This window comes from Leopardus geoffroyi, chromosome B2, assembly GCF_018350155.1.
Source record: "Leopardus geoffroyi isolate Oge1 chromosome B2, O.geoffroyi_Oge1_pat1.0, whole genome shotgun sequence".
In the NCBI taxonomy this organism is placed as follows: Eukaryota; Metazoa; Chordata; class Mammalia; order Carnivora; family Felidae; genus Leopardus; species Leopardus geoffroyi.
Window position 1 is genome coordinate 51,996,016 of NC_059332.1, and position 16,838 is coordinate 52,012,853.

General features: G+C 35.3%; 1 protein-coding gene across 2 annotated transcripts in view; it reads left to right on the forward strand.

Moving 5' to 3' along the window:
* The window catches only part of TINAG (tubulointerstitial nephritis antigen), an 84,453-nt gene that overhangs the window by 17,559 nt on the left and 50,056 nt on the right, over nucleotides 1-16,838 (forward strand). For both annotated transcript variants that reach the window (XM_045498572.1, XM_045498571.1), the window contains exon 5: nucleotides 13,328-13,451. In XM_045498572.1, the coding sequence (XP_045354528.1) occupies nucleotides 13,328-13,451 (124 nt within the window). The remainder of the gene's footprint in view (nucleotides 1-13,327; nucleotides 13,452-16,838) is intronic.

Consider the following 16,838-nt stretch of genomic DNA (forward strand, 5'->3'; position numbering starts at 1 on the left):
CAATAAAGTTAACCAAGTTATGATAGATGTTTTAAAAATTTTTTTGTGAACCTTATACCTTACTAGTATAACATCTTTTCTCAGACATCCAATATAAATGATTTTGGTGTATTTTAGTTGGTATTAATAATAAAGGAAAAACAATGTTTTTCTTTATGGTTTGTTGGAAGTTAAAAGTAAAATAATATTTTATATAGTAACTTTTAAAGCCACCAATCACTGAAATGAGAAATGAAAATTTACTTAATCATCTGGATACCTGACCATTCTAGCTAACACACAGTATTAACTGACTGGGTTTATTTCTCTAAGTCATTCGTTATAACAGGAGGAATTTGTTTTTTCCTGTCTGAAATATATTCAACAACACCAAGTACTGAGGGATGAGAATTACCTTTGCAAAAAAATCAAAATGAATATAATGAAGTGTAGCTTTTAACCCTTCATAGGGTATAGAAATTTTTTATTTCATTAAAAATAATCTACTTGATTCCAGAAGTGTTTGTCACCTGTGTGAACAGAAACCTCTGTAGAAAATGAAACACTATCTAGAAACATGAAGAACAGAGTTACATGTTTTTGTTCTTTCCATAATTTTAAACAAAAATGAACATTTGCCCCATAAAAATGATGGTTAGCTCCAACATACGTGAATATAGGCAAATGGCATCAGGCTTGAATAATAACTGTAAAATGCAGGTGTCAGTGATGCTGCATAAGAGGGGCACAGCCAGATATCTATCTGGTGGAGTCTGTTTACGTGTATATTTTCCTCAGTTCATCTCAGAATCGTCTCATCTATGAAGGTAAAGAGCCTGGGACAGATTAGGATGCCAGTTCTTGCTGTCTCCAAATTAAGAGTTTTAAAATTCAAAGAGCACCAAAGCATGTGCTTATGTCTCCTTCCCGTCCCTCCATCTCAGAATGGAACCCCACAGTCTTCGAGAAACTTTAGAACATACGCATACTGCCTCCCTCCTTATTCAGCTGAACTTGTGGCAGAATGAGTGTCTTATCTCTCGAATCAGTTTTTGAGTTTTTAGTTCTCAGTTTTATTTTTCTGTGCTAGTTACAATCTGGTGTGTAACACTGTGATATAATTGAATGTGACTCGAACAACACTGGGAGGCTGAATTGATCACTGCAAGGCAGCTCTCCAAAAAGAAATGTGAAAATTTATTTCTCCCTCCTTGTGAATAAATATTTGGTGCTGTCACAAGAGTAGATTCCTGAGGCGATCTGGTGTGTTGATAGAGCAAGCACCTGCTCTCCGGGTTACCCTCAAACCTGGGTTATCTAGTCCATTCTGTGCTTCTTCCCAGAGCACGTTCTTTGCTCTGCTTCACAAGCAAAATGATGTGAAATGAAATGAAATAAGATAAAATACTTTGCATTGGGTCATGGGCATTTAAAATCATGAATGTTATTTCCATTTCCTAGAGTCTCACAGCACTTAGGTAGCTTGAAAAAAAAAAGTAATGAGAAAAAAATCTCTTTAATTTTCAAAACCGGTGTTTCTCAGAACTGTTAGATTAACCAACTCCTTCTTTTATAATTATCTATTACAATTCCCCAGAATTAGTGTTCTAAGAAACTCATTTTAGGAAGTATCATAGTTCATCAATTTCTAGATGCTTATTTTCTTCACTTTTTTTGCACCTCTGAAATTGGGATGCTTCTTACATTTGATAATGTCCTGGCTTCCGTGAAATATGGGACTGTTGTGGCAACTTTAATGTCTGTTATGTGTGCTATTATAATTATGATTAAACTCATCTGAGAATGACAAAAATTCAAAAGGATAGTGGCTTAAATATCATGGAAATTGACCTATCGCCAGCAAATCTGGAAATGGGCGGTCTTCCTCTAGAATTGCACTCCATGGTGTTGGATACCCAGGCTTCTTCTTTCTTGTTCTGTTTTCCAGAGTGTTTCTATCCAAGGCCATGTAATCATTCAAGAAGGCTTCTCCATGTCTAATTTCTGCTAGCAGGAAAATAAAAAAGATCAATAAAAAGAAGTAAAAGTGAAGTATCATTTATCGCTGAAAGAAAATTCTCAGAAACTGCCGATGACTCTTAGGCTTATATCCCATAAGGACAGAAGTTAGTAAGGGGACATGCCTAGAAGCCAACGGGGGCTAGGGAAGGCAGTCATTTTTGTGACCTGCACGTGATGAGCTAAAACTGTTATTTCTTTTTCTTTTTTAAAAATTTTTAATGTTTATTTTTGAGAGAGAGAGAGAGACAGAGAGAGAGAGTGAGCATGACCAGGGGAAGGGCAGAGAGAGAGGGAGGCACAGAATCCGAAGCAGGCTCCAGGCTCTGAGATGTCAGCACAGAGCCCCGATGTGAAGCTTGAACCCACAGATGTGAGATCATGACCTGAACCAAAGTTGGACACTTAACCGACTGAACCACTCAGGCACCCCTAAAGTTGTTATTTCTTTGAATGAAGGGAATCCTATGGAAAGGGGGAGGATTGGAGAATTAGCACTACCTCCATAGTGTTATCATGGAATACTGATATTTATAAGTGGATCACTAAACAAATTACCACATAAATAGAAACTAGAGAAATATCCAAGCTAATTCTTCCAGAGTTAAAGGACTGATGACAAATATTGCTGAAGTTGAAAAATTCATTTTGCTGTTAGCAACCAGAAAATTTGCCTATCCTCTCCAACATCAAATAGTTTAGAGGAGATTTCTTGGTATTCATGGCCTTGGATTGTGAAGGTCAGAACAAAATGATATTCTCTGTTGCCTTCTTTTGATTCTCAGATCACTCTGATTATCCAAATTTAAGTGGAGGAAAGTGCAGCCAGAAATAGAGGCAGTAACTCACATAGTGGATATTGTAGAGATATGGGCTCCTAGTAAGAATGTCCAGAATGTCTAGAATTTGACTAGAGTGTTCTCAAGCTGCTCTGTGATTATGTTTGCATTACTCTTTCAGAGACTTTGATTCAGTTAAATGCAGGAAATACTATAAAAAATTCTCCAGTGTTCACCATTGCATTTGACTTTTATATGTGTTCACAAGATCTTTAATCTTTAACTTTAAATAGAAATATTGAAGCAGGGAGACTGTTCAAATTTAACTTCAAATTTGACTAATGTTAATTTAAAAAATAGCTATTTTATGACTGAAACTTTTTCATCATTACAGTTAAAAAATTTAAAAATGCCCACTTGCAGAAGTGTAAATATTTTTAAAAATAAATTTCTATCTTATTTAAGCCGCTGTCACTTTGAAATTTCTGTCACTCACAGCTGACGGTCTTGATTTTTTTTTGCTTTATTAAGCATCCTTTAACAAAAAAATTAGCATTTGTTAAAGCCCAACCTCTATTATCAATTCCTAAAAGTTATTATTCTCTGATGCCTACCTTAGTTCATAAGCCCTTAAAAACACTTTTACATTACAGACATGCAATAATCATGGAATAATGGGATAAAAAATTTGCTTTTTGTTTATTACATCAGATTAGCTGATATCATAAGGCAAATAAAATTGTAAGATAGTATTTGCCTGTTGATCTTCAAAGCCTACTGGCTTATTCTTTGGAAAAGCAATATTAAAAAAGTGATAAATTCTGAAAGAGCCAATAGGTGAGCTTTATGAATTGGATCTGGCTTAGTGGGTTGGTAAATATGTTTTCAATAAAAATGTCATTTTGCTTGTTATTTCTCTATTGCCTTATCTTATTGAGGAAGATTGACAATTAGTATATTCTTAAAATTTTATTCAAATCCAAGGTAGTTAACACAGAGTGTAATAATGGTTTCAGGAGCAGATTTAGTGATTTATCACTTACATATGACATCTAGTGCTCATCCTAACAAGTGCCCCCCCCTTAATGTCCATCACCTATTTAGCCCATCCCCCCACCCAGCACCCTCCTGCACCCCTCAGTTTGTTCTCTGTATTTGTGAGTCTCTTCTGGCTTGACTCCTTCTCTGTTTTTATCTTATTTTTCCTTCCCTTCCCCTATGTTCATCTGTTTTGTTTCTTTTCTTTTTAAAATTTTTTTTAATGTTTGTTTATTTATGTTGAGTGAGAGAGAGAGAGCGCAAGCGGGGGTGGGGCAGAGAGAAAGTGGGGGGGAGAGACTCCCAAGCAGGCTCAATGCTGTCAGCACAGAGCCTGGCATGGATGTTGAACTCCAAACCATGAGAGCATGACCTGAACTGAAACCAAGAATTGGACGCTTAATGGACTGAGCCATCCAGGCACCCATATTCATCTATTTTGTTTCTTAAATTCCACATATGAGTGAAATCATGTGATATTTATCTTTCTCTGACTTATCTTGCTTATTATAATACATTCTAGTTCCATTTATGTTGTTGCAAATGGCAAGATTTCATTCTTTTTGATCGCCAACTAATATTCCATTGTGTGTGTATGTATATATATGTATATACAGTATATATATATATATATATATATATATATATATATACATACACACACACACACACACACACACACACACACACACACCGTATCTTCTTTATTCATTCATCAGTCAATGGACATTTGGGCTCTTTCCATACTTTGGCTATTTTTGATAGTGCTGCTATAAACATCGGAGTGAATGTGCCTCCTCAAATATGCATTTTTTTAATCCGTTGGATAAATACCAAGTAGTGCAATTGCTGGGTCATAGGGTGGTTTTATTTTTAATTTTTTGAGGAACCTCCATATTGTTCTCCAGAGTGGCTGTACCAGTTTGCATTTCCACCAGGAGTGAAAAAGTGTTCCCCTTTCTCTGCATCCTTGCCAACATCTGTTGGTTTCCCGAGTTGTTCATTTTAGCCATCCTACAGGTATGAGGTAGCATCTCATTGTGGTTTTGATTTGTATTTCCCTGATGATGAGTGATGTTGTATTTCCCTGATGATTAGTGATGAGATGATGAGCATCTTTTGATGTGTCTGTTAGCCATCTAGATGTCTTCTTTGGAAAAGTGTCTGTTCATGTCTTTTGCCCATTTTTTCACTGAATTATTTGTTGTTTTGGGGATATTGAGTTTGATAAGTTCTGTACAGATTTTGGATATTAACCCTTTATCCGATATGTCATTTGAAAATATCTTCCCCCATTCCTTTGGTTGCCTTTTAGTTTTGTTGATTGTTTCCTTTACTGTGCAGAAGGTTTTGTCTTGCAGAAGGTTTGTCCCAATAGTTCATTTTTACTTTTGTTTCTCTTGCCTCTGGAGACATGTCTAGAAAGAAGTTGCTGTGGCCTAGGTCAAAGAGGTTGTTACCTGTTTTCTTCTTTAGGATTTGATGGTTTTCTGTCTCACACTTAAGTCTCTCATTTATTTTGAGTTTATTTTTGTGTATGGTGTAAGAAAGTGGTCCAGGTTCATTCTTATGCATGTCACTGTCCAGTTTTCCCAACACCATTTGCTGAAGAGACTGTCTTTTTCCCACTGGATATTCTTTCCTGCTTTGTCAAAGATTAGTTGACCATATGTTTGTGGCTCCATTTCTGGTTTTTCTATTCTGTTCCATTGATCTGTTTGTCTGTTTTTGTGCAAGTACCGTACTGTCTGAATAATTACAGCTTTGTAATATAGCTTGAAGTCCAGATTGTGATGCTTCCAGGTTTGGTTATCTTTTTCAACATTACTTTGCCCATTTGGAGTCTTTTCTGATTCCATACAAATTTTAGAATTGTTTTTTCTAGTTCTGTGAAGAATGCTGGTGTTGCATTGAATGTATAGATTGCTTTGATTGTATAGACATTTTAACAATATTTGTTCTTCCTATCCATGAGCATTGAATTCTTTCCCATTTCTGTGTCTTCTTCAGATTCTTTCATGAGCTTTCTATCGTTTTCAGGGTACAGATCTTTTATCTCTTTGGTTACTTTATTGCTAGGTATTTTATGGTTTTTGGTACAATTGTAAATTGGATTGGTTCCTTGATTTTCTCCTGCTTCATTACCGATATGTAGAAATGCAACCAATTTCTGTACATTGATTTTGTATCCTGTGACTTTGCTGAATTCATGTATCAGTTCTAGTAGTTTTTTGGTGGAGTTTTTGGGTTTTCCATGTAGAGTATCATGTCATCTGTGAAGAGTGAAAGTGTAATTTCTTCCTCTATGATATGGATGCCTTTTCTTTCTTTTTGTTGTCTGATTGCTGAGGCTAGGACTTCCAACAATATGTTGAGCAACAGTGGTGAGAGTGAACATCCCTGTCGTGTTCCTGACCTATCAGAAAGCTCACAGTATTTGCCCATTGAGGAGGATATTAGCTGAAGGTCTTTTGTATATGGCCTTTCTGATCTTGAGGTTTGTTCCTTCTATCCCTAACTTCTTGAGGATTTTTACAAAGAAAGGATGCTGTATTTTGTCAAATGCTTTTTCTGCTTCTGTTGACAGGATCATGTGGTTTTTATCCTTTCTTTTATTAATGTGATATATCACATTGATTGATTTGTTGATATTGAATCACCTTTGCAGCCCAGGAATAAACCCCACTTGATTGTGGTGAATAATTCTTTTAATTTTATTTGCTAGTATCTTGGTAAGAATTTTTGCAAATATGTGCATGAGGGAAATTGGTCTGTAATTCTCCTTTTTAGTGGGGTCTTTGACTGGTTTTGGAATCAAAATAATGCCTGTCTCCTAGAACGACTTTGGAAGTTTTCCTTCCTTTTATATTTTTTGGAACAGTTTCAAATGAATAGGTATTAACTCTTCTTAAAATGTTTGGTAGAATTCCCCTGGAAAGCTATCAAACCCTGAATTCTTGTTTGGTGGGAGATTTTTGATTACTGGTTCAATTTCTTTACTGGTTATGTGTCTCTTCACATTTTCTACTTCTTCCTGTTTCAATTTTAGTAGTTTATATGTTTCTAGGAATTTGTCCATTTCTTCCAGATTGCCCAATTTGTTGTCATATAATTGCTTATAATATTTTCTTATTACTGTTTGTATTTCTTTGGTGTTGGTTGTGATCTCTCCCCTTTCATTTGTGATTTAATTTATTTGGGTCCTTTCCTTTTCCTTTTTGATCAGTCTGGCTAGGGGTTTATCAATTTTGTTAATTCCTTCAATGAAGAAGCTCCTGTTTTTATGGATGTGTCCTACTGTTTTTTTCTTTTTTTTTTGATTTCGATATCATTGATTTATGTTCTAATCATTATTATGTCCCTTCTTCTTCTGGTTTTGGGCTTTATTTGTTGTTCTTTTCCCAGCTCCATTAGGTGTAACATTAGATTGTGTATTTGAGACCTTTATTCCTTCTTTAGGAAGGCCTAGATTGCTATATACTTCCCTCTTATGACTGCCTTTGCTTCATACCAGAGGTTTTGGACTGCTATTTTCTTGTTCTCATTGGCTTCCATGTACTTTTTAATTTCCTCTTTAATTTCTTGGCTAACCTATTCATTCTTTAGTAGGATGTCTTTAATCTCCAAGTATTTATGGTCTTTCAATTTTTTTTTTTTTTGCTTGTGGTTGATTTCAAGTTTCATAGCATTATGGTCTGAAAATATGCATGGTATGATATTGATCTTTTTTGTACTTGTTGAGGGCTGATTTGTGACCCAGTATGTGATCTATTCTGGAGAATGTTTCATGTGCACTTGTGAAAAATGTGCATTCTGCTGCTTTAGGATGGCATGTTCTAAATATATCTGTTAAGTCCATCTGGTCCAGTGTGTCATTCAAAGACATTATTTCCTTGTTGATTTTCTGCCTAGATGATCTGTTCATTGTAGTAAGTGGGGTATTGAAGTCCCCTACTATTATGGTATTAATGTCAATGAGTTTCTTTATGTTTGTGATTAATTGATTTATATATTTGCATGCTATCAAGTTGGGTGCATAAATATTTACAATTGTTAGATCTTCTTGGTGGATAGACCTCTTAATTATGATATAATGCCCTTCTTCATCTATTATTACAGCCTTTATTCTAAAATCTAGTTTTTCTGATATAAGTATGGCTACTCCAACTTTCTTTTGACATCCATTAGCATGATAGATGGCTCTGCATCCCCTTACTTTCAATCTGCAGGTGTCTTTATGTCTAAAATGAGTCTTTTGCAGGCAGCATACAGACATGTTGTGGTTTTTTTGTTTTTTGTTATTGTTGTTGTTGTTTTTTTTTTTTATCCATCCTGATACTCTATGTCTTTTGATTGGAACATTTAGTGCATTTACATTCAGAGTGATTATTCAAAGATATGAATTTAGTGCCATTGTGTCACCTGTAGAGTTGGTTCTCTGGTCCTTTCTAGTCTTCTGGTCTTTGTCTTGTTTTGTTTTTCTCCACTCAAAGAGTTCCCCTTAAAATTTCCTGCAGGGCTAGTTTAGTGGTCATGAACTTCTTTAATTTTTGTTTGGGAAACTCTATCTTTCCTTCTATTCTGAATGACAGCCTTGTTGGATAAAGAATTCTTGGCTGCATATTTTTCTGATTCAGCACGTTGAATACATCCTGCCACTCCTTTCTGGCCTGCCAAGTTTCTGTGGATAGATCTGCTGCAAACCTTATCTGTCTTCCCTTGTAGGTTGAGGACTTTTTTCCCTTGCTGCCTTTGTAATTCTTTCCTTGTCTGTGTATTTTGTGGATTTGATTATGATATGCCTTGATGATGGTTAGTTTTTGTTGAATCTAATGGGAGTTCTCTGTGCTCCTTGGATTTTGATGTCTGTACCCTTTTCCTGATTAGGAAAGTTTCCAGCTATAGTTTGCTCATGTAAACCTTTTTCCCCTTTTTCTCTCTCTGTCTTCTCTAGGACTCCTATGATTCAAATACTATTCATTTTTAATAAGTCACTGTGTTCTCTAAGTCTTGTATATTGATCTTTTTCCTTTGTTTCCCTCTTTTTTTCTGCTTCATTATTTTCCATAATTTCATCTTCTATATCACTGACTAACTGTTCTATTTTGCCATCCTTGCTGTCATGGCATCCATTAGAGATTAAATCTTGGTTACAGCATGTTTAATTTTGGCATGACTAGCTTGTAGTTCTTTTATCTCCAAAGAAAGGGATTCTCTGGTGTCATCTATGCTTTTTTTAACTCCAGCTAGTACTCTTACAATCGTGGTTTTAAATTCCAATTCAGACTTCTTACTTATATCAGTATTGATTAAATACATGGCTGTCATTTCTTCCTGTTCTTTCTTTTTTTTTAAAATGTTTATTTATTTTTGATAGAGAGATAGAAATGGCAGGGGGATGGGCAGAGAGAGAGGGAGAATTTGAAGCAGGCTCCAGTCTCTGAACAATCAGCATGGAGCCTGGCACAGGGCTCAAACCCACAATCTACGAGATCATGACCTGAGCTGAAGTTGGATGCTTAACCAACTCAGCCACCCAGATGCCCCCTTCCTGTTCTCTCATTTGGGGTGAATTCCTCCATCTTTTCATTTTGGAGGAAGAAAAAAAATTAATAAAATTAAAATTTAAAAATTAAAAAAAAAACACAAATAAATCAAATAAAGGATGCAAGATCCTAGGTGTGTTTTGGTCTGCTTGTTGAGAGCAACTTGACAGAATAGAGAAAAAAGAGAAAGGAAAAACCTAGTTAAAATTAAAAAAAATAAAATAAATACTAAAATAGGATAAAATAAAATGAAGAAAGTAAAATAGAATAAAACAATTAAAAAATAAGAACATAAAAATAATTTTGTTTCTTTTGGTATCCAAGAAAGGGAAAGAAAAGAAAGAAAAAAAGAAAACAACCTGAGCAAAAACAGAAGTGAAGAAAACGAATAAATAAAGGAGCCAGCAGACAGAATGAAAACTGAATGCAGTTACATCATTTCCCCTAGAAATGAAACTTTGAAGCACACTATAGTCTGTAGACTAATCAGCAGGTGGAAGGGATTTGTGCTGGTCTTTTGGGGGATGTACCACAGATGGGCAGGGCTTGGTGTAACAGCTCCCTTTTCCACTTGATGACACTGCATAGCTTATTGGGGTCAATCCCTGTGTGTATTCACATGCTAGAGGTGAAAATGGCTTCACCCAGTTCCTTACTCTTGGTGCAGGAATGCCACACCTTCACTGACCTGCGATCAGGCACCCCTCCTTTGTCTCAGGCCTCCGTCTATCCCACTTCTCCCCTATCCATGTCCAAGCTGTCTGCCTGCACCTCTTTCCAGAGTTTTATCTTAGATGGGATTGTGTGTCAAAACTCCACACTTTAGAGACCCCTGTGGCTTGGATGCATGCAAATTCTCTGGGGAAAGTTCTCACTGAGCAGTGGCTGGTGTTGGCTTGTCTCAGAAAATGTTTGCACGATGGCACAGCAGCAGAGGTTTATGGTAAACCACCCCACACAGCCCTCTGTGGTTTGGTTTTGGTGCCCTCTGGCATCTTTGTTCCAGTGTCAGTAAATGTGGCTTCTCTCCAGGGTCCGCTGGGAATTTTGCTAGTGGGAAGGCCGTATGGCCTCTACTAAATGCACTCCAAGCAAGGAAACCGCTTCTCGCTGTGTGGCACATGGACCCCTCAGTCCCTGCTGCCTGCTACTGGGGATTAGCCCTGCTTCCTCCCCAGAGCATCACCAGGCACTGAAATCTGAACCTTCAGACTCTGGACTCCACTGTTTATAGAATCCTGGTGCTATTGAAACTCTCTTCTTTCTCCCAAAGGTTTTGGGGAACAGGTTTCTTGTTCAGTCCAATGAGAATGTTTTTACTCTTTCTCTCTTTCTCACCAGCTACTTTTGGTGGGAGTGCTTTTATTGCATGATCCTGTTGTGCTTTATTCTCTCCCTTTCTCTTTCTCTCTCTCTGTCCTCTCTCCATGAAAAGGGCTCCCTACCCTTCACAGCTCTTCCTCCTTCACCTCTCCACAACCATGTACCTGCCAAGCTCTGGCTCAAGTTATGCAGATTGTTGCATTAATCCTTAGATCTATTTCCAGGGTGGTCAAAATGGTTTGATGTTCATCTAGCTGTGTTTCAGGGATGAGACAAGCTCGGGGTCCCTATACTACTCCACTATCTTAACCCCGAGCAGTATTTTTTAAAGCAATAAATTGTAAAAGCAATAAAAGCAGACTGGTATTTATAATTTAACTTAATGTGCCTAAAGAGGAAAAATCATTTTTTAAGAGATGAAATCCACCAGTTAGATCTATATCTCCTCATTATTATAAGGTATTTATTGAATACCTCCTGTGTGCAAAGAATTCTGGTAGGCTTTGGAATATGGAAGTCAAATTCTAAATAATTCAACCAGGCTGAAATGTGTTCAATGTAATGGTTGTATATTGCCTTAACAGAGTAGAGGGGAAATGTCCTAGCTATGTTATTAAATTGTAATTCTGAAGTGGTAAAGTAATAACTCACACTGCACCTATTTTTCTGAAAACTTGAGACAACTTAGTATTATAAATGTTTAAGAGCTCATTGATGAGCCAATGATAATAAAATTGGGAAGTATTAGTAATTAATAATATAGGTATATTTCCATTTTAGTTAGAAAGACTCTTTTGGAGACTGAATCTCTATCTCTGGAACTCTCTATTCAGAGCATAAATTGATTGAGCTTCAGCTCTAGGTTTCTGCAGTGTGGTCAGTCTAATGGTATAAGGATCTAACATCACCTGGATTTCCATGATACTTCTCTTAAAGGTATCATGCAGACACTCTACTGTGATCTGCTTGGCATTTTCTGTACTTTTCTTTCATCATCTAAATAATATTTTTAGTAATGGAACTCAAGATTTAATAACTTTCTTATCAGGTGATAGTAGTTTCTTTAAATCAAAACTGAACTCTCTAATCAAAATTCAAGTTTATAAATATTTTGGATGGATACCTTTTTAGGCTGACATGTAAATTCCAAATCTTTCTTTAGTCTTTGAAGCAATTGTATACTTGTCAGAAGTAATTTTGTTTGCAAGATATTGGCTCAGTAACCTGACTTGCTGAATGCAATGCACAATTATAAAACTTTTAAATAGGTAAAATTTTAGCTTTTATAAACATTTTATTTCTCTTTCAAAATATCAATATATTTCTGATAAAGTAAGGAAATGATAAATGGAGCTTAGTTCTGAATTCCAAAACCTGAATCTAGTTTCAGGGATATTTCTTATTTAATTTTAGCATGTCATTTAACTTTTGGAAGTTTGTGTCTTAATTGATAAAATAGAGTGAAAATTATTTGCCATGGTTATACAACTTAGAGCTATTGCGAAGATAAAATATTGATTGTTAGAACATTTTGAAAACTTTAAAGCACTATCAAAAATGTTGTGTGTGAATGTGTGTGTATGCTTAAGTGATAAAAATTAATAAATCCTTATTTGGTTTGAGTCATTATTTTTCAAGTGAAGGTTATCACTCTTTAGAAAGTTTGGGAAAAAAACAGGGTATTGTGTTTGCGATTTTCTTTGAGTGACTTGAACAGAGCAAGGTATAACATTTAATTTACATTCTTGGAAAGACAGCAGCTGAAATCGACTCTGTCAGGACTCGAACATGGGCTCTGAAGAAACAATGGTATTGTACATTTGGCATTCCACACTTTCTGAAACCCTTTCAATCTTCAAGGATTTTACACATGTCAACCAATTCATCCCAGTTTTGCTTCTTAATGTCTTGTGTAAAATTGGTGTGCCTTAGGGCTCCAAGTACATTGCCACATATGCATTGTTTCAAAATTAATTTCATACAGAGTCACACTCTCCAACATAAAAGAAACCTAAAGGTAAATGTTATTTATGAGGTCAAATTTATTTTTTTTAATATTTATTTTTTTTTTAATTTTTTTTTTCAACGTTTATTTATTTTTGGGACAGAGAGAGACAGAGCATGAACGGGGGAGGGGCAGAGAGAGAGGGAGACACAGAATCAGAAACAGGCTCCAGGCTCTGAGCCATCAGCCCAGAGCCCGACGCGGGGCTCGAACTCACGGACCGCGAGATCGTGACCTGGCTGAAGTCGGACGCTTAACCGACTGCGCCACCCAGGCGCCCCAATGAGGTCAAATTTAAATAACACCATGCATCTTTCATATGGGTGACTCAAACTCTGATTCAAGAAGATAGAAACATTGGCCAAAATTATTGCTCTGCATGGTAACCCAGAAAAATTCTACATCTTGTTCTTATGATTTTGCACTATGTTAGGATTCCCTGCATTGAATTATTTTTTAAACATATATGAAATAGAAATGCCACATTACTAATGCTTTTCAGGGGTGTCATTCAGAAAACACGAATGTACAAAATTAAAAAAAATAATGATAAATGTTATAAAAGTTCATGTCATTTTCTTAAAATGATTATTGGGATACATTTGAAGAAATCTGACACGTCTGCCTCTCTTCCTTAGGCTTCTTTACCTGCAACAACTGACCTTCCAGAGTTTTTCATTGCTTCTTATAAATGGCCTGGATGGACTCATGGCCCATTGGATCAAAAAAATTGTGCTGCATCATGGGCATTTTCTACTGCAAGTAATAAAGTCATTTTGATTACTTCATTATAATTCTCCCTTTGATTCAAGATTCTGGGAAAGTAGTTAAAAGATTTTTAAATTTAGAATATTTAAATGTTAACATTTGGTCAATTTAAATAAAGTTTAATTCTGACCAGAGAAAGCAACTTGAAGATTATACAAATATCCATTTTCACTCTGAAAATTGGTCTTGATTTTTAGGGTATAATTTTAAATGGAGAATAAGTCAAACGAACAACAAATAAAAGTTTCCAAAATTTGTTTGTCCTTTGAGAGTTAAATCCACATAAGAGTAGAAGATACCTCTTTATTCATAGTATTATGGGTAATATTAATATGAACTTGCACATACCTACGTAGTTCTCTTATTCTTTTCTCTTTATACAATTTGCAATAATATGCTTAATTATTAAACTACTCTGATGTAAGGAAACACTTCAGAACAAAATAATAATGGATTAAATAGGTTTTATCTCATTTGAGATAAAAGCAAATTTGTAGCTTCTGACTCTAAATTGATAAGAGTAGTTTCCAAATTAATGTTGCTGTTACTTCAAAAGTGTAAGGAATACTTCTTTTATAGCTACTTTCACATAAGTTCACAAGTCCATTAAATCAATACTCAGATTAATTTCAAGATTTAGTCTCTAAATTTTCCTCAAAGGAGTGTTGGTTAGATTCCAGCAAATAACATAAGCCTAACATGATGTTGGTTGGCTACTATCAAAGATCTTTATAAAACTATGTTCTAGGCTTTGAAGATAATACCAAGAATTGTAAAAGCATTGTAAAATAAGAGCATAGGCTCTTAGAGAAGTCAGCTCTGAAGGGTCATACTCCTTGGGACAGAAAAGTACTGATAAATTGGTCCACATATCACTGCTTCATAGTATCAGCTAATTTGTTCTAGAAATGATGCCTTTGGCCAGGCTTACCTCTGGAGTGGCTCCATCTGTTAAGTCTATGCTACTTCCTACTCTAGAACAAATGGTCCCTGGATTTCTAATATTTGTCCCTGCTTGTTAGGGATCCGCATGGAGGACCTATTTGAGACTTGTTTCACATGGGTGGAAAAATATTTAATAGTATAAATATTTTATCATTTTATGTTCATGTGGTTCATGTATTACACCTCTTAGGTGATGTGTAAGAATTTTGCTTTAAATTTAAGTTAGACTGGAATTTCTGAAGATGTCTTAGAAAAGATATTGGTGGTTAGATAGTGACAGCAACTTGCTAGGCTGATTTGAATGGTGTATTTTGGTGTCCCCCAGTCACAGCCCCAGAGATGGGCTCAGGCCAGGGCTAACTCTGGATTTGTCCCCCTTCCTAATATACCAAAATACCAGGAAGAGGGTTTTCAACACTTTTATGGTTTCAGATGCAGTGGTTTTATATCCTGTGTATTCAGTATGACAAATCAGGCACATGTTATTTGTTTATTTATTGTTTTGAGTGTGTTAAGCATAGCAAAGAGTAAACTAGGTTCTCTTAAAGATCTAGAAAATTATGACAGAAAATATAGTTACAATAAAAACGTGTTTTTGCAAAGAAGCTAAAAACTATAAAGTGGAATAAATAAGATATTTAAAAATAAACACATATGACACAATAGTTATGCAGCCAACAAAATTCAAGCAAGATTCAGAAGCTGAAGTGATGAAGGAGTTTGGAATGGCAGGGGTGATACCTGTCACAGAGCAAATGTAGAGATAGAGTAAAATAAGCAGGGAAAATGATAGGGTGTCTCACGGGTAAAGGCCAATAAAAGTTTTCACAAGGAGGTGGAAAACAATTTGCTGAACTGAGCCATTCTTAAGTCTGACTTATTTTAACTATTTCAAGTTAATTTGTATTAAACATTCACTGAGGTTCAGAAATGTCTGTATAAGAGGAACATACTGTGTCCAATTGGAATTCAAAATATTTATCCTTGAGTTGAAATCTACAGATTCATAGGGCTAGAAGGAATCTTAGAGGTCACATTTTTCAAGCCTCTGGTTTTATAAAATAGGCACAAATAGATAAAATAACCTACCCAATCTCAGAAATGATCCTGGAAGCCAGGTTACTGACTCCTTGACTACTGTTGTCAAAGTGTTCTTTGAACTGGAGAATAGTTGCACTAATATTTTCAAGTTTACATTTGATTCTGAACCCTGTACTGAAATTCAAAGCATCAGAAAATTTCTATTTTCTTCAATGAAATAGGGAATTATTTCCTTGAGAATAGCAGAGGTGATAGTAGAATGTCATTTTCTCTTATGAAATTTATCCCAACACAGTAAGAGATGGGAATCAAGAAGGAAGTAGGAGGTTATAGATTGGACAGATATTGAGCGTTTAAAATGTGCCAGCAATTGCACTACAGAATTGTACATATGCTATAGTTACATAAAAACCATGTACATACAGAAATACATATGTAAGTGAATTATTTAAAAATGAATTATTTTAGGATATTAGGATAATTCTAAATTAGCACCTTGAGAAATTCCATTATACAGACAAGTTTGATGAGCAAAAGCTATAACATCTCCTGAAAACATTGGATGGATAGAAGAAAGCCTATGGCATTTTTGCCTTTAAATAAAAGTAAGTAACTTTAAATATCAAGAACAAACTATACCAGCCATCCAAGAACAACAAAAATTTGTACCAAAATGGTACCCATCCCAATTTTCTCATGATCTTGTCATTCTTATTAGTTTATCGAGGTAACATAATTGAAATGATAATGGATTATCATTTTATCCAATGGTGGATTAATTTCCCTAGCCTATTATTCTATGAGGGTATCAATATGATTTTTGTTCATCACTATAATTTCTAGTACTTAGTTCAGTGCCTATCACCTAGCAGGCAGCCAGTAATATGTTGGGAAAAGGAATGAACTGATTAGCTACAACCATGCTAGGGAATTTTATATTGATATAAATTTATACCATGTATAAATAAGGTGAATTCTGCTCTGTAGTTTTTAGATATTGTATAAGATTTATATAAGTATGGATTAGTTTATGAATGGTTTCCCAAGTGATTAACATAGACACCAGTTTAAAAACCAAGGATTCAATTCATTCCAATATATCATATTAATATGGATGAATTTCCAGTTAATATTTCTATAAGCTTTTCTGATTTCCTCAGTTTAGTTTCACTCATTTCAAAAGTTATATATTTATCCATGACTGTACATGAGGTACAGGAGATATAAATGTAACTGAGATGTGATTCTTGCCCTCAAGGAGTTATACTTGAAAGATTCCTTAATGAAAAATTCATAAGTATATAGAACATGAAAGGAACAACGAACTAGAAAAGAACAAGGGACTAGAAAAGTCTTTGAATTTGATAAGACAATTGAGCAATACCACAACTGGAT